The sequence below is a fragment of the Sinocyclocheilus grahami genome, unplaced genomic scaffold, assembly GCF_001515645.1.
Source record: "Sinocyclocheilus grahami isolate Dianchi unplaced genomic scaffold, SAMN03320097.WGS_v1.1 scaffold9.1, whole genome shotgun sequence".
Lineage (NCBI taxonomy): Eukaryota > Metazoa > Chordata > Actinopteri > Cypriniformes > Cyprinidae > Sinocyclocheilus > Sinocyclocheilus grahami.
The window spans coordinates 2,910,635-2,936,502 of record NW_015505188.1 but is presented as its reverse complement, the minus strand read 5'-3'; the positions used below and the strand labels follow the sequence as shown (position 1 = coordinate 2,936,502).

The 25,868-nt window shown below is 36.8% G+C and overlaps 1 protein-coding gene and 1 long non-coding RNA gene across 2 annotated transcripts in view; one reads left to right on the top strand and one right to left on the bottom strand.

Moving 5' to 3' along the window:
- The window catches only part of LOC107592601 (GRAM domain-containing protein 1A-like), a 24,358-nt gene extending 3,728 nt beyond the window's left edge, over nt 1–20,630 (top strand). The window contains exons 2-18 of the mRNA XM_016282136.1: nt 8,783–8,981; nt 10,007–10,027; nt 10,125–10,209; nt 10,333–10,436; nt 11,362–11,457; nt 11,589–11,669; nt 12,836–12,954; nt 13,548–13,803; nt 13,917–14,079; nt 14,553–14,703; nt 14,791–14,894; nt 14,972–15,202; nt 16,257–16,347; nt 17,163–17,174; nt 17,299–17,406; nt 17,485–17,605; nt 19,123–20,630. Coding sequence (XP_016137622.1) covers nt 8,783–8,981; nt 10,007–10,027; nt 10,125–10,209; nt 10,333–10,436; nt 11,362–11,457; nt 11,589–11,669; nt 12,836–12,954; nt 13,548–13,803; nt 13,917–14,079; nt 14,553–14,703; nt 14,791–14,894; nt 14,972–15,202; nt 16,257–16,347; nt 17,163–17,174; nt 17,299–17,406; nt 17,485–17,605; nt 19,123–19,218 — 2,038 coding nt within the window. The 3' untranslated portion in view covers nt 19,219–20,630. The remainder of the gene's footprint in view (nt 1–8,782; nt 8,982–10,006; nt 10,028–10,124; nt 10,210–10,332; nt 10,437–11,361; nt 11,458–11,588; nt 11,670–12,835; nt 12,955–13,547; nt 13,804–13,916; nt 14,080–14,552; nt 14,704–14,790; nt 14,895–14,971; nt 15,203–16,256; nt 16,348–17,162; nt 17,175–17,298; nt 17,407–17,484; nt 17,606–19,122) is intronic.
- Nucleotides 20,631–24,227: 3,597 nt separating this feature from the next.
- On the bottom strand, nt 24,228–25,868 carry LOC107592155 (uncharacterized). Its single transcript, XR_001609950.1, has 3 exons — nt 25,809–25,868; nt 24,884–24,955; nt 24,228–24,793 (listed from the first exon to the last, which is right to left on the bottom strand). It is a non-coding gene; the product is annotated as an uncharacterized lncRNA (long non-coding RNA).

Genomic DNA, 25,868 nt, shown 5'->3' with positions numbered 1-25,868 from the left:
TATATATATTAGTATTTCCCTTCTCAGCTTGTGGAAGAGCTGTTTATGATGAGCTTTGATTCATCATGTGACTTCCTCATCACCACCAGTTTTTGGTGGTTATCAGTATTACAATGTCCTTACTACATTTCTGGGCCATAAAACGTTTCAGTTCCATTGCTGTCTATAGAGGGTCAGAAAGCATTAAAGAATTTCATCAAAAATATCTTATTTTGTGTTCCGAATATGAACAAAGGTCTTACAGGTTTGGAACTAAATGAGGGTGAGTAATTAATGACAGACTTTTCATTTTTGGGTGAACTATCCCTTTAAAATAAAAATAAAAAAGACTCAGAAGTGCTTTAAGAGTGACTCCCTAAGTGTTAAATTATGTAATACTGGATACGCATCCCTGACATACCATAACATTATACAATTGATCTGTAAAGATGTGTTTTGGTTATGATATAAAGAAGCTCATATAAAAAATTTTTTTAGTCTGTGGTTTGAAAAAGTTAAAAACAGATACAGTTTTTCCTAGGGATGCACCGATATGAAAATTTTGGCCGATACCGATAACCGATTATTCTTTATTTTTGAAAGCCAATAAGGATTGTGACAGCAGCAGGTCAGTGTGTTCCTCCTCCCGCTTGTGCAGTCAGCAGCATTGCCTTATGCTGCATTTTTTTTTTCTGTGCTAGATGCGCAGAGGGATATTCCTGTATGTGCAGATGCAATGAGAAGAGGTGGAGAAACTCTGTGGTTAGGCATGATATGTTTTTGGTTAAGACCCACTTATTAGCATTATCTTTTCCATAGATAAGAGTTTTTGTCTTTTTTTCGTCATTGTTGTGTATTTATTAGATTTTTTTTGTTTCTTTTTTTTCCTTGATTTAAAGAAGTTTGTTTCTCTTCCCTTCAGACTCTAATTCAGAATTTGTTCAGAGTGCAATGCAAATTGAGCTCTATCAACAGTATCTGTGGCATCATGTAATTTACCACTGGAAAAGGGTTTGACTCCTTCCTTAGTTGCATGTATAAAGACGGCAAGAAACATGGTAATAGATACACACACACACACACACACAGTCCAAGTAATTCTTGAAGTATGAAGTATTATACAAGTAATTTAATTATTTAATTAAAAGTGTTAGAATTAGTCTCTGTTTAAAAAGAACTGTTCTTGTATCCTTGAGCACATCACATGAAATTTACTCAGTATAACAGCTTTTGTCATGGCATGATAGATAGATAGATAAATAAATATCACTGTTAGTATTACTTATTTAATATTACATGAAAATAATACCACCAGTAATGCCACAAATGCTATCAGTAGAGTTTACCTTGTATTGATCCAGAACATTCTTTTAATGCAAATGAAAATGCTAGTGTTCCTTAGTAAACTGGCATCATTCAATCCAGAAATATGGCCTGACTCTTACTGTAACAGTTCCATAAAAGCATATAAACGCTGTGTTTTTATTGCTAGTTATAATTACAGTGAATTGGTCCAGAAATAGTTCCAGGGACCAAATTAAACAGAGTCCTGAAACACTGTAATTAGGTGAGGTTTGAGTACTTTTCATTGAATAACAGGAAAGATGATAGAGTGACAGAAAAGAGACCACAGAGGACGAGTGCTCTTGGCAGTGGAGAGATGGAGGTGGGGCTGTATCTGAGCCGTTTGGCTCTCGTACACATGACATCACTATTACCCAGTGGGAGTGTTACCGCCTTTTCTGGTGATGTCACTGCTGCCCAATCAGAAGCCACTGTTTTGATGCTGCAGTGAAGACTGTCAGCCAGTGAAAAGACTAGCTTTGAGAGCAAAAGGTGTTTTATGCACGCCACATGAACAGCTGTGCCCTTGTCCTTCTCATCTACCAACTGGTTTCACTGACCTAGTTCTTTCTGTTTTGTTGCTCAGCCATTTCGAAGACTAGCACCAAATTCGAGCCTTTTACAAGGTTCTGGATATTGTTTAGCAAGTGCTTATTTATTTATTAGCTTACTAGAACCTTACACCTTACAATTAATCCAGCAGCTCTGAACACAATCCTTGTTAGTCTGAAACAAACAAAATACATTTTCATGACTGTGAATTGTCACCTTTGAAATGATTCAGACATGCATGAATGAGCATTACAGTGTGAATCATTTACATGTGATGAATCCATTTATTTGTAGACAGAACTGTGTTAATCTGAAGTTCAAGAGGTAAAGCCTGTTTATTGCTCACTTGCATTAATCGTTTTTGCTGACTGTAGAATGGGCCTTGTTTGTTTAGCAGCATCAGTAGGTTGTTTATCTGTCCAAAATCAATGCAAATTCCTGGCATGCAAGTTTGCACAACATCTGAAATGACAGGAGACTAGTTTAGGGTTTGTACCAACATCAGCTCCAATGAATTGTGAATAACATTAACCAAATAGTTATTTATTTTTATCTATCACCTCCTAATGTAGCATGGATAGTTATAGGGTTAAAATTCAAGCCTGTTTAAACCTCTGTGCAACCCATGCACTTTGTTTTCTCCTTTTCTGCCTGTAGTTCACCCTGTTTACATCAGTTGCTTCTTAAGTCTGAAGATTTCATTTGTCTAAGCCTCTTTTGGGTGCTTTGGCCTTTTTGACCATGATGTACTTGTGGTCCTGCGTGCCATATGTCCATATATAAACATAAGATCCTTTTAGGAGACTTGATTAGTGCTGCTGCATTTCTCAGATCACACACATTTTAAGCTCTGTTCCCTACAGATACATGTGATTGCAGAAATAGATTGACTTGCTTTGAGCTTCAAAACCTCAATTCTAGTGGATTATTGCACAGGCATTTTCTGTGTTTGATCAATGCCACTAAAGGCTCAGAAGTGAAAGGTAGAGTGACATTGATCGCCCCGTTTCCTGAGATCGAAAGAACACTTGTACATAATTGACTTGATTGTACCGTATTTTCCAGTTACATCTGAATATAAATTACACTGGGTAAAAATTGCTTTATTATACATTATTTTATTATTATATTCAGAAATAATATAAAATCTGTATATTTTAGTTCCTCGTACTCCACAACAATTCCTTTAAATTTACTGAAACTACCAGCGTATGGAATCACACTTGAAATAAGTCACATTTCAGATGACTCAATTTTTTCTTTTATATTTCAGAAAATACACCATTGTTTTCGGTCTGACCCCATTGTCGCAATTAATTTTGCCATTTGTTTTTATATTAGTGAAGATGCTTGGAGCAAAATTGATACTTTTGCATTTATTTACTTTTATCCATTGCTGTAATGGCTGCATATGATTTAGGATCCTAACTTGGATTTTTTTTTACATGCAAATCTGTATTTGTATATCTATATGTCTTGGCCTCCCTTCACCCTTCTTACTGAGATTATGGCAGCCTCTCCCAGGAAAACAGAAGATTGTGACAGCAGCAGGTCAGTGTGTTCCTCCTCCCGCTTGTGCAGTCAGCAGCATTGCCTTACGCTGCATTTTTTTTTCTGTGCTAGATGCGCTGAGGGATATTCCTGTATGTGCAGATGCAATGAGAAGAGGTGGAGAAACTCTGTGGTTAGGCATGATATGTTTTTGGTTAAGACCCACTTATTAGCATTATCTTTTCCATAGATAAGAGTTTTTGTCTTTTTTTCGTCATTGTTGTGTATTTATTAGATTTTTTTTGTTAATGAACTTTTTTTTTTCTTCATTTCTTGATTTAAAGAAGTTTGTTTCTCTTCCCTTCAGAGTCTAATTCAGAATTTGTTCAGAGTGCAATGCAAATTGAGCTCTATCAACAGTATCTGTGGCATCATGTAATTTACCACTGGAAAAGGGTTTGACTCCTTCCTTAGTTGCATGTATAAAGACGGCAAGAAACATGGTAATAGATACACACACACACAGTCCAAGTAATTCTTGAAGTATGAAGTATTGTACAAGTAATTTAATTATTTAATTAAAAGTGTTAGAATTAGTCTCTGTTTAAAAATAACTGTTCTTGTATCCTTGAGCACATCACATGAAATTTACTCAGTATTGTTTTTATATTAGTGAAGATGCTTGGAGCAAAATTGATACTTTTGCATTTATTTACTTTTATCCATTGCTGTAATGGCTGCATATGATTTAGGATCCTAACTTGGATTTTTTTTTACATGCAAATCTGTATTTGTATATCTATATGTCTTGGCCTCCCTTCACCCTTCTTACTGAGATTATGGCAGCCTCTCCCAGGAAAACAGATTATGGAGACAGCCAGACCTCTGAGGATTATAATGCACTGTACGGTCTCGATACAAACTGGGAACGGGATTGATTCCCTTAATTTGAATGACTGTGTCCTTGCCAACTCCAGGTATCCAGTCCATCAGCAAAGCATTTCAATCCAGTTTTACTGACTCAAGTGCTTTGACATAAACTCTAAGCATAATCCCCTATGGTTTGGCCCTGGTGTGTGGTGGTAAAGAGAGGGCCACTGCCTTAAACGGTGTTGATTCCCTCCTCCACACAGTTCATCCTCTTTTCTCCTCCCCCTCCCTCTCTTACCCAGTGTGTAGGTTGCTTTAGGATAGCCGGAGCGCTCATGGTGGGACCGCTGTGGTCGTTGCGTGTTACAGGGAGTCCAGTACCTCTTTTGGGATGGGGATGTTGAACGATCGCGTTTTATTGGACTAAAACGGACTGCAGATGAACAGAGGACGCAGTGTCTCGAATGCATTCGGCTAGTTAATCTGAATGTACCGTCTGTTGTGTAGGCGCAGTGCCATACTGAGAGGCTACTGTAAAATAAACGTGGGTATCGCGCATTGAATTGAGAAAACACCCAATGACATGTTCGAGTAAGTAGCAAATGGGCTAGTTATTTTATGCAATGCATGCGAATGTTGTTGTTTCTACACACCCGTATGCTAATGTTGTTTGACCGTTCACTTTTACCCGTTTTTCTTGCATCACAGAGCAGTAGTAGGTTGTTAAGGCGTTAACACGCATGCAACTGCGATTGCATCCCCAAACCGCACTGATGACATCGACATTCTCTGTTTGCTCTGTCCCGGTGTGCATAAATGCACGTTCAGCACTGAGGATCAGATTGGCGCTTGTTGTAGTTTTACTTTGTGCACGTTCTGCATGCAAATCCCATCTTTCTTAATGCGTTTACTTTATTTAAATGACAAAGTGCATGTATTATTTTGCACATTTGCATTGGTTTACGCAGTGTAGATGCCAGCTGCTGAAGCTCCTAGCATTAGTATTTTTTTAGCTTCAGCATTAGACCGCCCGTTCATTCTATTTGACGTTTGCTGTAGCGATGTCCGATTCAATTGAGTCGAATCTTTTAAATGAATCGATCGAACCGGTCCATTAAATCAGGCTGAACGACTCGTTCACCTATTTAAAGGGGTCCTATTATGCTCTTTTAACAAAGTCTTGATTTTGTTTTGGGGGGGTACTAGAACATGCTCTCATGCTTGGTGGTTCGAAAAACGCATTATTTTTCACATAATTTACATTATTAAAATACCTTTCTCCCCATCCTGGCACAAATGGCTCGGTTAGATTCGACTTTGATGAAGGTCCGCCTTCCGAAAAACAAAATGTGTTGTGATTGGTTAGCTGTCCCAGTGCGTTGTGATTGGCGAACAGCTTAGACGGTGTTTCAGTACTGCCACGCCCCTTGCTCCGTCTTTCAACAAAAGCTTTTTGGCGAAGCCGCCAGGCACTGTGCTCCCTCATGTTGTGGAAGCTGTCCTCAGTAAAATGCGCAGCACACAATAGCAAATTAGGGTTATAATGCTCAGGGACAGAGTTAAAAATAGCAAAATAAATTGCAACCACTTTTTCCTGAACAAAGACGTTTGGGCACGGAGGTGAAAAAAACAGCGTTTCAGGCGGTTGCGCACCGGACGAGAAGCGCAGCATCGCGCCACATCTTTAAAATTCAAATACATTATTTTCTATGAGTGTAGGCACTTTGGCGGCGTCTGTCCGCGGCGCCCAGCTACGTCGTGTTGTACTTTGTTCTAGACATGCCGAAAATTTGAAGCTACAGCACAGCAGCTCTTCTTCTTCGTTTTCTCTGATGCACTGATGCACCAGCAGCACTTCTTCTTCGTCGTCTCGTCTGATGCACTCACTCAACCAAGCGTTCTAACCACAACCTCGCCCCTCCCCACCCCACCCCCCAACCATTTGAATTTCTGTAGGCGGGAATTATTTTGATAATTCTGATAATGATATTCTAATGGGCTGCTTTGTGATATCACAAAGCCCGGAAAACAAACACTGTTGTCCAAACGAGCCGTTCGGTTGTAGTTCTTAAAAAGGGATTTTTTAAAAACGAAATATCTCCCTTTGGAGTGGACTTTGGAGATTTGTAACTTTCTAGATCTTTTTTATGCCCAAACATACACACTACACACTGATTAAAATTAAAAAAGTGAAAAAGCATAATTGGACCCCTTTAACTAAATCGTTCCAAGCGGTTCTGGAGTCAACAACTCATTGATTCATTGAGCTGAGAACACGTGTCCGATTCGTGATGTGCTGAGAATCGATGAGTGAGTTGATAGAGCATTTAGAGTAAAGCGAGGATTTAAATAATGTACCAAAAATACTTATTAACAATTTGATTGAATGACAATTTAATCAAAATAAACGGAGTGGCTGTCAATAAATAACATTTGTGATTATGTCATGATGCAATAGAATCACTGAAGGATTTTTTGATCAAAACAAAAGAACCAGTTCACTGAAATTGGGGTTTCCATCAGTAATTTGTTTTGAGTTTGAATTTAAATGAGTCTTACCGTTAAAAAGCTGTTACTCTTTAGTTTCGAATGCCAAAAAATGGTTTTATATTTGGGCATTTGTTCTGGCTATTGTTGGATCTTATTGAGATTGCATGCTGTTTTACTGCTCTTTCACTTTTGGTAGGATCTGTGTGACTCTGGTTTTGCTGACAAATAAAAGTGACTATTCCAGCTCATACCTTTTGGTTTGCTGTGTGCTTGCATACATTTCACTTTTGAAACCACTAGACCAACAAGTTAAGTGAGAAGTGTGTTCTCCTGATCCTGCAAGGTTACCTTGGAGACTCCGATATTTGAGACCCCCCCCCCCCCCCCCTTCCCTCTGTTACCAAGACAAAGTAAGACTGGGATCCAAGCAGATATGAACTGGCTGAGGCCAAAGTTGTTAAAGATAAAGTACAGTAATCAATAAGACCTTATAGATGATTTGATAAAAAGTAGTGGAAGAGAAGTTGAATTAAACTGTGATTATCTATCATGAGATATCTTTTGTTATACTTTTCTGCGACATATTTAGATTAGTGCTTGATCAATATGGGTTTTTCAATTTGTGATTTCTAAATTTTACTTTTGGTCCCTCCCATATTTGGAAATTTGGTTACCTTACAAACTGCCACAGTGCTTTTTTTAGTAAGGGTCTGACTGTTGTTAGTGACGCTATTGTCTTCTGTGACTCTCATCTTGAAGCAGACATGTGTAATTGATGTCCTGAAGTGTGACTGTGTGTTATGTATTTGTATGGTGTTTTGCAAGATAGTTTCAAAAACCTTTCTTGCACTGAACATTTAGTTCGAACTGACTGAACTCATCCACTCAAATGCATTACATACAGGAAAACTTGTGGTCAAAGTTGGTCAAGGCAGAATATTTATTAGATATTTCAAATGCAGTCCTGGCATTAGTTGATTTCCATTAATGTTGTAGTCTTTAATGGTTTGCATTCTCTGTTATATAGTAGCAAGTAGTACAGGGTGATTTATTAAATATACACAATATATTCTTAACAGTTTTTCGCTTGCTATTTGACCATCACATTTCCTAAAATTCACATCATTGGTTTGTGATCCATTCTTGTCTTGAGGCTCTCTTTTTAAGACAGCAGTGTTTGCACGAAAGCCAATTTTCATATATTTTAGTAAAATATCTGTAGGTAAATATTGCTATTTTTTAATAAGTATTGTTATATTGATGCATATAAATGGAAATTATCGATTAATTATGATTCTTCCTGGGATTTTATGGTCTATTAGTGTAAAACATTAAATACACTTTTACTGTTTTTGTTTTTACATCTTAACGTTATGAATCATGGTGACATCGTGTATATATATATATAATGTATACATATATTTATTTTTTACTTATTTGTTTTTGCTGTATCACCCAACCACAGTAAGAACAACTGGTATTAATGATTGATTTCACATGCCTTAAAGCCACTACCAGCACTCCTTTGACTAAACAGGTCTCATATATTTGGCATTTAAATGTCTCATCAGACTGATCAAATGTTAGTGAACAGATAAGGCTTTGTGTTTGTGTACAGAAGCCCCTATCTGTGTTGTCACCTTTATTTTACTGGAACAGGAATGGAATGCTACTATGGAAACGATTGTTATTCATATACATATGCTCTTTATTCTTGGGCTTCGACCTGAAATCATAATATAGGACCCATACTGCACATTCTTTCAGTTTGTTCATAAGTGTGCTCTCTAAAATTCTTCATAATATCAGATTGATTGCGTTTTGAAACATCTTAGAGGCTAGAGTCGCTCCTTAACTTACATACTGTATGTTGTAAACCATATCAGTTAGTTGTAATCAATACATGCTGTTTGGTAAATAGTGGATAAACCTTGTCCTTTCTGTCGTTTCCTTGTACATGACCCAGTTGCCCTTTAAGGGATGTTGAAGAGCAGTGCTGGAATGCCAGATGACTGTCTGTGTCTCCTTTCTGACCTTACTTCTCCTCCACCTGCAGTACCGCCAGTAACTCTCCACGCAGTACTCCTGGCAGCTCGCCCTCCCTGCGCCGCCGTGTGCTGGGAGGAAGAGCCAGTGAAGGGGAGACTGGTGGGGACAGAAGCGGAGGGGGTTCAGAGAGCCCCCTGCCTCCCACTCCCTCCTCATCCACCTCCTCCTACCCGCTCGCAGCCCGACACTTCACCCGCAATGCCAAGGTAAGCCACGTTCTCGCCTGGTGAGATTGGTTAATGGTCCTCACTCTAAATGTCTGAATATCATCTGAATGTCTGATATGATGGGTGCTTGCTCTTCCACCCACATTACTGAGCGCTGTATTGCTGTTCTGTTCTGAATGAATAAGGCAGGAAGAATGCAAGTGTTGCAAACATTTATTTAGAAATTGTTCTGAAAGATTAAAAAAAAAAATTTAAACAGAAGATTAAACAGGTCCTAGTTAACACAAGCATTTTACTTCTGTAATGTGACATATTTCTTTATAATATTTATATTTTATAATAATTAATTTTCAGCAGCCATTACTCCAGTCTTCAGTGTCACATCACCCTTCAGAAATCACAAATAAGTTTTAATTTTCTTTTGACCAGTAGTGTACATCACGGATTGATTAGGCATGAAGAATCTGCATTGGATATTCAGGTTTGCAGTCAGTATGCTGATACACAGACAGCATGCACTGGTTGAAACATATGTACCTTTTTTTTTATTTTTATATATATATATATATATTTTTTTTTCAAGCATTTTACTTCTGTAATGTGACATATTTCTTTATAATATTTATATTTTATAATAATTAATTTTCAGCAGCCAGTACTCCAGTCTTCAGTGTCACATCACCCTTCAGAAATCACAAATAAGTTTTAATTTTCTTTTGACCAGTAGTGTACATCACGGATTGATTAGGCATGAAGAATCTGCATTGGATATTCAGGTTTGCAGTCAGTATGCTGATACACAGACAGCATGCACTGGTTGAAACATATGTACCTTTTTTTTTATTTTTATATATATATATATATATTTTTTTTTTTGGAATAATATGCACTTATGAATTGTGCACAGTAAGACAGATAACAATCATTAAAAAAGAAAATGGGGTAGGGTCCATTTTGATTGTTCACTTTAAACTGAGCTTGTACATGTTTATGCAATTAATGTAATCTTTGAAAAATAAAAATGGAAATCAAGACCCTTATTCATCTTTTCCTCTTTGTTTCAGAAAATGCAGAGCTGGTATAATGTAAGTATCCTGGGGTCTTGGCAAGTTCACGCCTCTGTGTTTTTGCCTTAGCTGACAGTGCTGGTTTTCTCCGCTCATATCTCTGTCTGATATATAGGTTCTGAGCCCTACGTACAAACAGAGGAATGAAGACTTCCGTAAACTCTTTAAAAAGCTGCCTGATACAGAGCGTCTCATAGTGGGTGAGTGTCACTACTTCATGAGTAAAGCCAAGGAACGTAATGAGTTATATTATTTTAAGCGCAGCACAGTGTGATGATCACATGGCCTCTGGTTGTGTTCATTTTATGTTGTTTTCTATCTAGACTACTCATGTGCACTGCAGAGGGACATTCTACTCCAGGGCCGTCTCTACCTGTCTGAGAACTGGCTCTGCTTCTATAGTAATATCTTCCGATGGGAGACTACGGTAACCCTCACTTTACTGAAAACATTGACTTTTGCTGTAACAACTAATTGATAATGATCAATATTGGAAATAATCAACAATAATTTGTATAATCTAGTAGCTGGTAAATGTCATGTCAGTCAAATGAAGTGCAACAAAAAAATGTGTGCATTTGTTTGAATCAAAACAATATTTGTTGTTTAACATCAAATTAAGTCAAACTTAACATCCTATATGCAATTAGTAAAACTTTATATAAACAGGATGGTTTTAATGGAAATAAAATGGAAAAACTAAAAGTACTCTCTTACATAAAAATGAATCCGTAAGTATTCACATTAATATATATTTGTATTAAAATTATATATGTATTTTAAGAAAGTACCGCACACAGTATAGCATACATTACACTACTGTTCAACAGGTTGGGGGCTGTAAGATTTAAGTCTCTTATGTTCACCAATGCATTTATTTATGCCGAAATACAGTAACAGTAAGCAGTAATATTGTGAAATATTATTACAGTTTCTTCTTTAACATATTTTAAAATGTAATTTATTCCTGTGAATGCAAAGCTGAATTTTTAGCAGCCATTACTCTAGAAATCATTCTAATATGCTGATTTGACATGTTGAAACATTTTGCTTATCAATGTTGAAAACAATTGTGTTGCTTAATATTTTGTGTTTTTGTTTTCAGGATTCGTTGATTACAAAGTTCAAAAGAACAGAACATTTTTCTTTTGTAACATGAAAATCTTTTATAAGATGAATGATTTTACTGTCCATTGCTGAATAAAAGTATACATTTCTTACTTACCCAAAACATTCACATGGTAGTTCATAGATATTAATTAGCATATTTGTGCAACCTTTAGTCTGATCCATTAGCTGAGGTAGACATCATTTATAAATCCTTTGTTGATTCTCTCTCTAAATATCACCAGATAACCATACTGCTGAAAGATGTGACCAGTCTGACCAAGGAGAAGACGGCCAAGCTCATCCCTAACGCCATCCAGATAAGCACTGAACATGAGAAGGTACCGCGCTGCAGACATTGGATATGCATGCTAGAATGACCATTAATTGATTTCTTTTGTTAGCTGCATTTTGAACCTCCTAAGACAATAAATGTTCTGCCTTGATTAAAATCCGATCTTGCATTCGTCAGCACTTCTTCACATCATTTGGGGCCAGGGATCGCAGCTACATGATGATCTTCAGACTATGGCAGAATGCACTGATGGATAAGGTGAGAATTGCACTAGTGACAGACAGTGCACATTTTATCTGTATAAAAGACACAACCATTTGAAGTCTCCTGTCAGAATCAGTGCTGTGTATTTGTCGTGTGTTGACAATTTCATTTTGGCAGGTGACCAACATTGCTTGGCGATTGTCCATTATAATTAGCACCTGGCAAGATGCAGGTGGTGACTACAGAGTATAATAAACTATAATAAAATAAACTATCTTAAAATCATTCAACAGTAGGTTATTATTTTTTAGATAAAACTCTAAACTCTAGTAAGTTGCCTTTCAAGGCAGCATTTTTAAGTAAGCTAATTCCAGAACTGCATTGCAATGCAAGGCTACAACATCTTCTGCAAGCTTATCTGTTAGAACTGAACACTAATATAAAGGTTCTGCGGCTATTATTGTTGCAACTAACATTCAACAACTGCTATGTCTGGAATGTTTTCTTGTAGTTCAGGTTTTAGTTAAAAAATAAACTATCTTAAAATCATTCAACAGTAGGTTATTATTTTTTAGATAAAACTCTAAACTCCAAACTCTAGTAAGTTGCCTTTCAAGGCAGCATTTTTAAGTAAGCTAATTCCAGAACGCATTGTAGTTGAAACGTCAAACAGAGTCAGTGGGAATGTTGATTAGAAATATACTTTATTATTATTAAAATAGCTAAATACAATCTGCAATTAAAATGAATAGTCGTTTTTACAGAAAGGAACTGGCAGTTGTGGTTGCCAGAATAATTCTCTAAAAATACAGCAAAAAATGTAAACATCTTTACAAAGCAACCTGCATATTTTACAGTTTAACATTGTAATTTACAAAAAAAAAATTATATTTACGTTTTTTCACTGTAAATTGTTTATAGGTTTTCTAATAATATTAAATAACTATATTTATACGTTTTTCAGTTATTTATTAGTTTTTCACCATTTCATCTGTTAACCAATTAACAGTTTTTTTACTGTAGAATTTTTTACAGTGTTTTACATTTAAAATTAAAATATATATTTTTTTACATTGTACTATTTCAACCAATTTTGCGTTATGCATGATTTTTTTTTGGGCCTTATTACGCTGGTAGCTATTAGCCTTAACAAACTGAATTATATCATGAAATGGTGCTTTTAAAGTTTTAAATGCTGTGTCACCACCTCTACTCCACAGACTCTGTCTCCTAAAGAGCTATGGCACATCGTTCACCAGTGTTACGGCACTGAGCTGGGGCTTACTAGTGAAGATGATGACTATGTCTCTCCTACTGCTGAACATATGAATGGCCTGCTGTGAGTCCACACTGAGAGGAATCTGTTTATTAAATTTACCTTAGAACTCAAGGACAGACAGAAGGCGTATATACAGTGTACCATGTTATTACCCATCTATCTATATTTTATTTTATTTAGTTCAAGAAGGCCATATTATATACATTACTAGAATTGTATTTTTAATTAAATTTACCAAAAGGACACTGTGTACCTGTTTATTTATTCTGTTTTATTTGATAAAATGTATCTTAGAACACAAGGGAAAACAAATGTCATGAAAGCTGAATGTGTACATGTATCTGTCTATATTTTATTTTAATTTTTTTAATAAAAAAAGGCCATAGTATATAGATTGCTCTCATTTGAATTTTTCCCTCTAAAGTCCACTTAGAATACCAGTGGAAAGCATTTTAGTTTTGCATGACAGTTTTCCTCCCTCTCATTGATCCTTGGCATTAAATGTACAGTTTTTGCTTCTGTACCTTCAGGCTTATATAAGTTTCTCTGCTTACTGCATAAGTGTTTTTGCTGCTTTGGTCAGGGAGTTCTGAGTTCTGTACATTAGACTATGACAACCCTGACGCTTGCATCTGTCTTTTTCTGTCCTGTAGGCCAGGCGAGGACCCGGTCTCCGTCACTGACCTGCTGGATCTGGGATCAGTGCCGGTGGCTCCGGTGGACTCCTCTCCACCCTCATCTGCCTCACTTCTTCCCTGCGCTTCAGGATCTTCACCTCCATCCTCCTCTTCCTGCCAGCCTGTGGAGGTGCCGTCTGCTTGGACCAGCATCGAACCTGAGCCCAGTCCACCCAGCTCCCAGAACTCACTGCTCCCCACCACAAACACTGGAATTGCCCCGTCCTCAACTGTAAGCGTCAACCTACTGTGAAATACCTGAGTGGTTACACTCAAAGAAAATTACAATGGAATTACGTTTTAACAATAACAGCATTGGTTTGAGAGTGTTTATTCTTTTTATAGATCTTGGAGGAAGGCGGGGACAGCCAGTCAGAATCGGCCAATCAGTCACTTCAGTCTCCTCCCACTGTCCCGCACAGCCTGGGAAACCTCTCCTCACTGGATATGACCAATGATGTGGAGCTCCCAACTGACCCCAGCAATTCCTCTGACACTCAGGAAGAGAGTGAGTGCTTGTAAATCCTCCTTGTTTATCACAACAAACTGTGACCTTAATTTCTCATTTAACAACATAACTACAGAACGGCTGCTTTAATTTCTTCTTTTTCAATCATTAAACCACTAAGTTTTTTAATATGGTGAAAAACAGCAGAGAACCCTTAAATCTTCTCTTTTTTTAATTAAATCACAGCCTTTGTGATTTGGTAATATTATGATTTAATTTTTATTTTGATTAATCATTCAGCCCTAGTTGAGATTAGTTAATGTTAGATGTTAGATTTACATGGTTTATATAGAACAGCAGTTCCACCACTAAAATGACAATTTAGCCACCTTTACAGCTCTAGTAACACATATAAACATAAAGTGCTTAAAATTACTTCCTTGATTTTTGTTTTTACAAATTGAGGCATTTTTAAACAAAGCTTGTACTGAACCCAGTACTCCTTTAATGATGGTTTTGTGTATTTTGTCATGTTGCGCAGACTCTCCACAAGAGCAGCACCCGGGGGGAGTGTTACGTGGTGGACTCGGAGGTCATAACCTCAGGCATCCCCTACCAGGACTACTTCTACACTGTACACAGATACTGCCTCACCTCTGTCAACAAGCACAAGAGCCGCCTCAGGTAGAACTTCCTGACCATTGTTATGTGTGTATTGTTATGCTTCAAACGCAAACACTGCTGAGGGACCCATTGTGTGTTTGTCTGCAGGGTCTCGTCTGATATCTGCTACAGAAAGCAGCCGTGGAGTCTTGTGAAAGCTCTGATAGAGAAGAATACTTGGAGCGGCATTGAGGAGTATTACAGACACATGGGTAAATAGGTTCTCATCTCAATGCAAATATTTGTTGTGACATTGGTGCTAAAAATCACCCCCTGCGTTCCTCGTCAGAGATGGAGGTGTGTAAGCTGGAGACGCTGTTACAGTCGGATATTTCTGTAGTGAGCACTGGGGTAGTGCCTTCTGCAGACTCTGCCAAGACGCCACCCGGCCTGCGCAGACGCAAACGCAACTGTCCCAGACGAGCAGGAGAGCGGGAGAGAGAAAGAGAGGGAGCGGGAGGAGGTGCCGGGGAACGGGGCGACCGAGGAATTGGAGTTGAGCGTGAAAGGAGAGAAGCTGGTGAGTCAGTCCACGCAAGGGAGCACCAGAACGGATTTTTGTCAATTCTGATTTGCGCGACCATGTGGAATGTGTTTACTTCTAGCGGTGGATTGTGGAATTGCTTTTACTAGACTAATCAGGGATGTGATTTTTCCGTATTTATACAGATTTCCGTAATTTCTGACCTCAGAAGTATGAACCACGTAAATTAAATTCAATTAAATCTGAGGGGAAAAAGACAGAAATTGAGACCATCAATTTTAGCATTGTAATTTTACTGCTGTTCTGTAAAATAAATTATATTGTTATTTTTATTAAATGCTGAATTTTATTTTACAGTACAATGCTATTATTGCAATAGTAAAATGTCTTTCATTTTTTAATAATTTTTAAATTTGATAAAATTAATATTTTTAATAAAAATATTTAAATATATGATAATGATAACAATAATAACATTATGCTTTTACTGGAATAAAAAGATGTGTGAATTTTTCGACCTGCGAAGTATGACCAACGTGATTTGTGTAAATTTGACCAAAAAAAAAAAATCTTAGTAATATAAAGAACAGCTCTATAGTTTTAATGTCATAAATAGTTGTATCATAATTTTACTACTGTTCTATAAAATAAAATAAAGTATGATTATTATTATTGTTAAATACTTTAAAAAATATTACAGTAATAGTATGTCTTTATTGATTTATAATGAATAATCATATAATTTAATAAAGTAAAACTAATATTTTGTATAATAATAATTTAGGTTTTCCTTTTGTAAATTATGTATTTAAATTTTACTATTTAATATTTAAATATTAAATTATATTTATTTAGCCATAAATATTACTATTGTAATTTTACTGTTGTTCTGTAAAATAAATAAATAATGATAATAATAATAATTTTTTTTTATAAAATTTATAGTAAATTACTAATATTGCTATAGTAGTCTTTGAATTGTTCAATAATTATATAATAATTTTATATAATATATAATTCAGGTTTTTTTTTTTCTTTTTTTCCTTTTCTGATCACATGCCTGCTAATGAGTCATTTTCCTGTTCTCCAGGTGCTCAGTATGTGAAATTAGGGGAAAGGTGGCGTGGAGCCGGCAACAGCAACAATAGCATCTCCACCATCCTGCTCATCGTGAGCTTTATGTGAGTGTTTTCACCTTTGGCAGTCTGTAAATATTACTCTGCATGCATTTGTAATTTCAACATTAACACCTGATTCAATCTGAGCTCATTGAGACTGCCAGGTTGTCATCACTACAGTAGTGGCTTCTTTTTCTGCACATGAAGCTCGGCTCTGATTTCTCAAGAGCAGAACCGTAATGATGACTGCCTCATTGGATGACACGTTTTGATATTGTTTATTTTTAAGATCAGCGTGAAGCCTATGAATCATTTCATCACAAAAAAAAGAAAATGCTGCCATATTTTACTCGTGTCCTCATGTCATTTGAAGCCTGCATGGGTTTTTATCTTCTGTGTAACACAAAAAGACATGTTTAGCAGAATTGTCCTGCTGCATTTTTCTGTACAATGAAAGCAGATGGGGACTGGGGCTTTCACTGTACGTTTTTCAGTAAAATTCAGTATATTTTTAGAAAGCTATTATACGGCTTCAGAAAACTTGGAATAAGGCATACAAGTCATATAGACTACTTTTTAGAGCATAGCATATCCAGTCCCCATCCACTTTCATTGTATAAAAAAAGAAGACTAGACATGCTATAAAATATCTTATTTTGGGTTCCACTGAAGAAAAAAACAATGACATGAGGGTGAGTATATGATATACGAGTGAACTATCCCTTTTAACACACTTAACACTTTTCCGTGCATAGTAATATCACATCCTAGTTAGTGTGTTTTTCTGTTCCTCCTTTCTTTCGTGTCCTAATATGTCTCCTTGCTGATCCTCTCTCTCTCTCTCTCATGTCGCTTTACTCGCTTCCTACTGCATATAGGATCTGTGTCAGGTAGAGACTGTCTTTGTACTTCAAGAAAAACGCACACACACTTTTTCATGACCGGTTCACCATTGCTATGACATCACTGAGCATAGATGACTATATTGAAATCTCTTCTCTCATCTTCCTTCAGTTTGGTGGTTCTGGTGGCTCTGAACATGATGCTGTTCTACAAACTCTGGGCGCTGGAGCGGGCCGCACACACGCTGGAGACCTGGCACTCGTACTCTTTAACGGACAGGTATGGTAAAACTAATTGAGTAGCTGTACACACACGCTGCTTTTCAGCATGCTGATTCAGTACTCTTTCTCTCCGCAGTCCTCTTCCGCAGACGGCAGGAGAGTGGGTGCAGATCCTGCAGCTCCAGAGGCAGTTCCACCAGGCCCAGATAAACAAATGGCATCAGATCCTACAGTCTTCTGTCACACTTCTGGATCAGGTGTGTTCCTGAGCAGAACTTGAGATGTCGAAACGTTGCATTTGCTGAAAACAAATTAGAAGTAATAACAATCTGTCTGTCAATCAGTCTGTGAATATTTAGTCTTTTTATTACTCTTTCTTGAGATTGGAAGTGCACATTTTGTTCTATAATTCTGTATTGAATCAGAAAAATGACTAGAAATCGTGACCAGAATAGATAACATGACCAGCACATCAACACTTTTGTAATGTTTTTCAGTGTTGGGTACTTTTTTAGAAGTTAAAGGCAACACAAAATAGATTTTGCGGTGCATTTATTAAGGGATAAAGTTGGTCATTTTGGGTCATGCTTTAAATTAGTGGTCGACCGATATATCGGCCAATATTTGGCATTTTTTAAATATCGGCATCGGCTGATAAATTTTCCTGTTTGGCCGATGCGTTCGAGGCGGGACTTTTATTTTGACGTTGCGACGGATTTTTATTTTGACGGTGCCGAGAACGGCTGCGGCAGTGCCTGGGCACACAGTGCTCACATTCTCCCTCTTGTTCGCCGTTGTCGTTAACAGTTCTGTCTAAATACGGATAGAAGTCTGTCTAATAATCAGATAGAAAGGTTAAACAAAGGAATTAAAATGTATACAAAAAATCTTATAACGACTGCTTTTATATTAATGCACACAAACGTCCCAGAATACAGAGTGCCCTGTTGGTTAGAGCGTTTACTTCCTTTTTAATTATATTTTTATTAAATATTTATTTATATGTGAAAATACTTTGTCATCTAAAGTATAAGTATGTTTATTTAACACATTTATTTTTTAATCAATTTTCAAATTATTTAAAATTTCTTAAATATCAATTAAAATAAATAAAATTATATCGGCCATCAGCCACCATGCTTTCCAAGATATCGGCATCGGCTGTCAAAAAACCAATATCGGTCGACCACTACTTTAAATTTATCCCACTTTTTACATGTCCACTAGCCAAAAACGTCAATAAATGGATATGATATATTGATTTAAGTTTAAATTATTGTATTATTTGAGACAAAAGTGAGTGTCAAGTGATGAGAAGCATCAAACTAGCAGTTTTTCAGCAAGATGTACAAATATTTGACTGCAGAATGCTGTGATTGACCAGTCAGAATAAAGCATCAACTTTTTGAGCATATTTCCAGATGAGTTTATTTATTCAGATTTGAGCTGTTAATGCATGAAGTAAAAGACATCTCGGAGGTAGAGAAGGATTCATTTGTTTCTGGAATAATAAATTCCGTGACAGAATGAAAACAGTTCTGGCTTCTTTGACAGAAATTTCCCCAGTAAATTAATAGCTGGATCAGTGGTGTCACTAAAGTGTCAAAAACCCCTTAAAAAACAGACCTGTATAAACAGGCTGGAGCGACAAACCAGCTTAGGCTTAGGATATTGGCTTTTAATATCTATAGCAATGATAAACTGTGTGCAAATAAGACAAAGTACCTTTCTTATGAAAGTAAAAAGGGTTATTTTGATTTCCTCTTTCATGTAGATGAAACAGTCTCTGGAGAAGCTCAACAGAGGAATGATCACACCAGAGGTGCAGCATGAGTCTGAATCAGAACCAGGAACTCTGACGGATCAGTGAGAGCGTAAGGTAACCCCTTCACCCTACCGTTTACAGACTCTGGTCCCCGTGACATAGCCGTCCATGAGGGGCTAAATCATGGACGGGAGATGGTGCTCAACTCAGTGACATTAACATTGGGATTGATGTGGGTATCTTTTATCTTACCCAAGTGTCCCAACAGCAGCTACAGGACTTTATACTAGCTGTATAAAACACATTCAACTCTTTTATCAATCGGAATATCATGAACTCTGGGTCTGAAGCAATAACACACATGAACGGGAGCATCTGTGACTTCAGCTGTGCTGCATCTTGAGCCGTTTGGTCCTACTGCATGTCTGAAAAAGCTGAAGGTGAGTTTTTAGAAAACTGAATTTCATCAAAAAAGAGCTGTTAAAGATTTCAAAGAGGGAAGTGTCTGAAATCAGCCTCTGAGAGACCTCTCAACTGGTGATTTCACAAATGTTATTTTAATGTTTTCATGGAAGAGAAATGTAAATTTTCTCTTGTGTTATGTTACTGTTTTGCTGATTTCAGAGCTGAAACTGAAACTTCTTTAGAGTGTGTCAGACCATTACAGTATTTATTTTGTAGACTTGAATTACAGTCTAACGTCATTGTGTGTTTCTGCTCAAACAAGGACCAATGTGGAAATGGGTGGAACGAGTGGTATTAATATGAATTCCTATTTTAGCAATAATCATGTGGAAAAATTGTAATGACAATTAGAAGTTAATCTACAAGAAAGAATGCAAAAAAAAGTCAAATGTGCAACTGTTACTTAGGTTAGAGTTCCAGAGTGAAGATTGTTTTTACACACTTACATGGTTGGTTACAATAGTTACAATTTTAACCATTTCTTCTTTCTCCCTAATATTTTGGTTATTATTTTTGTTTTAAATCCGTGTATTTATGACTTAGGGGTGAAATGAGCTCTTTTGTGTAGTTGAGGTGTCGAGTTTCACTGGAATAAAACTTGAACTGTTCAGGGTTACTATTAGCTTATATTAGCTATAACGTGTACACAGATCGAAGAACTTCAGTCGTTCCTCAGACTGGACATTTGGGACCAACCAGAACTCAGGAGGACTATTGTGAGTTCACTCAACACTGTAGGCCAGTCTCATATAGAACATGTCTTGTGTTTCACCTCAAAATCAAAAGAAAATAGAAAGATTAGATTTTTATTTATTTGTTTTATTTTTATATATTTTTTGCATTGTGCCAATTTCATGGCAGTTAAGCACCCCTCACAATTTACATTTTTTATTAATTTTATCTATGATTTTCACTGATGTAATAATGAAAATCATCCTGTGCAGACCATTATTATTTTACATTAAAATTAGCATCATTTAGAAACCATAAAACAAATACTGTCAAGTGGTATAAATAAAATATATTATTTTATTATCCTCAATAATGGGAATTGAAATAAAAAATGTCACAATGCAGAAAAAAGTATTGATTTTAATGTGAAATATGATGTGCATGTTCTTTGTGAGATTCACCAAGAGGCTATGAGTTAAAAAACATATATTTTTTTGTCCTTTGTTTCATCAGTTTCATTTGGACAGTCTGTTACTGATGTCCCCTGTCAAGCCGTTTCATTTCTGTCCCTGTATTTGTGGCCTCACTCTGTCGTGCCCTTCTGCCTCAGAGAACTCTCCCTCCTCTGAGTGTGTTATTATCGGAGTCTGTCTGTCTGTCGTCTGTCTGTCTGTCTGTCTGCGGGCGCTGCTGTGCAAAGCCCTTACTAAGTGATGAAAGCATGTGCTATTTATTCGGGTCAGGGATGGAGAGAGCGAAGGTGGGATGTATTGTATAGACACAATTGTAAAGGCGACTTGTGACAGTCACAAATGTTTCATAAAAAATGCCAAAAAAAATTTATATTATGTGTGTATTACTGATTGGATAATTTCCTTTTTCACAGGTTAATACCTCCTGAGCAGTGGGAAAGTTGGTATGATTATGATTTTGTATGCTCATTGCTCATGTTATTGGTGCTAAATTATCATTAGTGATCCTTATCAATGTTGCAATTTTTTTTTAAGGGATTCTTTAAATGTAAAGTCCAATGAACGGTGTATAATTGTCTACTGTAGTGTCACCTTTGACCAATTTAATGTCCTTGCTAAATGAAAGTATACTTTTTTTTTTTTTTTTTTTTACTCACCCCAAACTTTTGAATGGTAGTGTATCATGATTTCCACCCAAAAAAAGTTAAGCAGCAAAAAAATTGTTTATAACATTGAAAAATAAGAGATGTTTCTTGAGCAGCAAATCAGCATATTAGAATGATTACAGAAGGATCATGTGACACTGAAGACTGGAGTAATGAAGCTGAAAATTCAGCTTTGCCAACAGAGGAAGAAATTACACTTTAAAATTGATTTTAATAACAAATCTTCCTGAAATTGTATCAGTATTTCACAGTTTTACTGTTTTTGCTGTATTTTCCTTTATGATGGACCCTTAATCTTTTGATAAAATCAATGCATGCAGGTCAAGAGATGAAGGTTTCAGAAGACACATCAGCTGTATTTTTAAATATATTTTATTATATACTATCTTGTCCATAATTTTATTTGGCAAGCAACATTTTCACTTCAACATGAAATTGATGATGGAATTGTTGCGGCCGTTAGGTTACTGTACAGACTCCCTCAGAGGTGCAGACATTGTCAGACAGTGATGATATTCTGTGACATCTAAGTGTTAGTACGATACCATCAATGTTGTAGTAATCACAGCAGCTGTGGAGTTAACGAGAATGAAATGGATCCGGTGTTACAACTGTGTCAGTGTTTATGACGGTATTCATAAAAGCGTATTTAAAATCATGCAGTAGAAATCTACCAATTTAACACCCACCGAATGAAAGATATAAAAAGTAAGAAAACCAGAGCTGGGAAGTATCAAGAATGTTCATTCATGCATAAAGGCAGTGAGACTTTGGCAGTGTTGTGCTGCCCTCTGTAGTCACTACCAGAAATTGGCTACTAAGAGGGAGAGGAAAGACTGGAAGCTTGTGAATGAATACAATTGATTCCTGCTTTCTCGTTCTGTTTTCTTTTGAAATCATCATGCACGAAGAGCCAGAGGCTTAAACATCGTTCCTACAGGAGGCACACTTGAAACTTGAAGTCATTCTCAATCGATTTCATGCAGCCCTTGAATATCTCGTCAGCGAAGACAAAAAGAAAAGGGGAGGAACTGTGAGGCAAACATGAGAAATGATCCTCTACGGCACATTGTTAATAATATATTTATCACATTTGTTTCGGTAGTTGAATTCGGCTATGAATCTTACACAGCAATGCACTTTTCTGACGCCTGTGATATTAACATGTGACATTCTTTTGCTTCTCTATTATTTCTTTTAAGAGAATGATTTGAATAGCTTTATACGCTACTCACAATGTCTGCTTTTTTCCCCAGAACAGATATTTTGTGCTTTATAATGCTAAAAATCTTTCCTATTTAATACCAAGCCAGTAAAGACTAAATAGAGGATGCTGGTCGTGATGTTTTGTAGATGCAGTGACAATTTGAGTGAGCTATTACATATCAGTGAGAAAAGTTATGGTTAGCTTACCAGTGGTTAGTTGAGTTTGTTCTGGTTCAAATCCCCTGTACGTGACAGGTGCAGTTTTCCTCTTCTTCTTCTTTGGAATTTTTTGCCGTATTCTGCACCATAGGCAGGTGCAGTTTTCAGACAGGAAGCTCTTCTTGTAAATGTGCGTTAAAGGGTTAGTTCACCCAAAAATGAAAATTAGCCCACAAATTACTCACCCTCAAGTCATCCTAGGTGTATATGACTTTCTTCTTTCAGACGAATCCAGTCGGAGTTATATTAAAAATTGTCTTTGATATTTCAAACTGTTTCATGGCACTCAGCCGGTGTTGCACGCATCAGTCCAAAAGCAGTTAAATAAAAAGCGCCCATCCATAAAAAAAGTGTCTCACACGGCTCCAGGGGGTGAACAAGGGCCTTCTGTAGCGAATCGATGCGTTTTTGTAAGAAAAATATCCATATTCAAAACGTAATAATCACTTTAATGTAGCTTGTGCCAAAAGTTGTACACGGAAGCAGTTCCGGGCGGATGACGTATGAGTTCAGCGTTGCGCATGCGCAGGTGAGCCTCGTGAAAACCAACGTTTGTTAACAGGAGCAAAGGAAGCAAAGTTTCCTTACTTTACTTTAGCAAAGGAAAACCAGTCTCCTCTTGGCTTATATCGAAATCCTCCGAAATTCTTCTTAACAAATTCTCGTTTTGTACTTCTAATTAGTGACCGTTGTTTTGTTTTGATCTCTCCGCTGCGCTTCCGCGTTCGTCACTTCTGAGTGGCGCATGCGCAAAGCTGACCTCATACGACATCCACCCGGAGCTGCTTCCATGTAGGACTGTCGTCTGAAAGAAGAAAGTCATAGAATGACTTGAGGGTGAGTAATTTGTGGGCTAATTTTCATTTTTGGGTGAACTAACCATTTAATAGTTGTTGGCATTCGCTATGTAAGGCTAATCACAGTCCCCAACTGCCAAACATGAGATTTCTCTATATATTAGAGGTGTAACGTACACAAATATCAGGCTCGGCAAGTACTTCGGTTTTGAAGTCATGATGTCATGAGCAATTTTACTCAACGTAACGCTGCTCTTTTTAATAAACAGTGCTTTACTGAACAAACCAGACTGTTCTGTTAGGAAAAAAATCGTGATGCACTTTATGGTTTTGTTCTAAAGAAGGGAAGAAATTTGAAGTGCTTCCTCTTTTGGAACATATTTTAGCAAAATGTATATTTCGGTCAGAATTATTGCACTGTTGTGCTGTCTGTTTGACATTTACAGATTAAGATGTAAGTTATGCTGATGTAAACAGGTCTTCAATGCCTTAAATAACACATCTGACAGACGAGTTAGTTTGAAGCTCTCAATTTTAAGAATTTTCGCTACAAATATGTGTACCGTTACACTCCTAATATATATATAGGCTATAACTAAGTTTATATATATTGTTTTTATTTTTTATTGATATGTATTTTTGATATTTAAATAATGATATAAATAGATATGTTTTCACATATTGTATTTGACCGTTCTTATGGTGTTGTTTTTTTCTCTCTGACTCAGTAAATATACTAGTGATTTTTATACACATTATAATATGTTGTGATGTCCTCTGGCTCAGTAGATATACTGTGGTGACAGTTTTATCCAAGTAAAGCTGAGTTTTCATTATGTGGAAACAGCAAAGAGATGTTAAAAGCTCAAACACGTATGTACAAGTCAAGTTCAGTGTTCTGTTAAGTGTTACAGATTCATGCTTGAACCAGTGAATGCATCATTCATTCGTTAACCTCAAAGTTGTCATCTAGAGCCTTAAAACAAAACATTTCCTTTTTATGTAATGTGTGACTGTGTGTTTCCCTGATGGTTTAGAATGGCGGTTCTGTCACAGTCGTACACAACGGTAAAAACAGCAGCCCTGTGGTTTCACAGAGAGCCGGTGAGGGTGACCGAGGAGGCCATTGGTGATGCCATGATGGACAGAGCGTCAAGCTTTTGACTTGAGACTTTTTTTGGTCCTGAAATGAAACAAAAGGCAGATTGTTAAGCTGATTTGTAATTCAGAAAAGTCCAGATGTGACCATAATAGTTACATTTAACTAACCCACCTGTGTTATTCTGCCACCGCTACACCTACAGAATTATCTTTGCTCTCCGAGGTTATAGCTAAATATTCCGCCCTAAGAGAACGGAAGGAGGGAAAGAAAGGCAGAAGGGACAGAAAAGGTAATAAAGAAAAGAACAGCAACGAGAACTTGAAATTGATGTTTTAAAGTTTTCGGTGCATGTTTATTAGCTTGGAACCCAGCTTTTCACTTCACAAGATTTTAATTAATGGACTGGAGTCTTGTGGATTATTGTGATGTTTTTATCAGCTGTTTGTGCTCTCATTCTGACGGCACCCATTCACTGCAGAGGTTCCATTTGGGAGTAAGTGATGTAATGCTAAATTTCTCAAAATCTGTTCCGATGAAGAAACTCATCTCATCTACATCCTGGATGGCCTGAGGGTGAGTACATTTTCAGTAAGTTATCATTTTTGGGTGAACTTTTCCTTTAAAAACAATGGTTTTCTCAGCATTGCCACAGAAGCACCAATTTTGATTCCCCAAAGAACCTTTCAGAGAAACGTTCTAAAAAAAACTTCTTTTTTTTTCTTGGCGTGAAGAACATTAAAAAAATCTAAAGAGCATTTTTCCATTATGAAGAATCTTTTGTGGAATGGAAAGGTTCCATGGATATTAAAGGTTCTTCATTGAACCATTGATGCCAATAAAGGAACTTTTCTTTTTAAGAGTGTATAAGCTATATGCTAAGTTAGCAAAATTAACTTTTACCATATAAACTCTACAGACTTTCTTGTCTGTTTAGGGTGGTATACAAATACACCCTTCAACATGTTTCGTCCATATTTACTGTTTTAATAGGACATCCCTAAAGGTCCCTAACAAGGCAGACAGGTGTTTGTTATTAAGGAAGAGCAAAGAGAATGGAAGTCTGAGGAAAATGGAAATGTGAAGACATGTGACTCACTCGCTCTCTCTCAGAGCTTCCTCTCCAGCTGCTGCGATCTTCCTGTAACAGTAGACCATC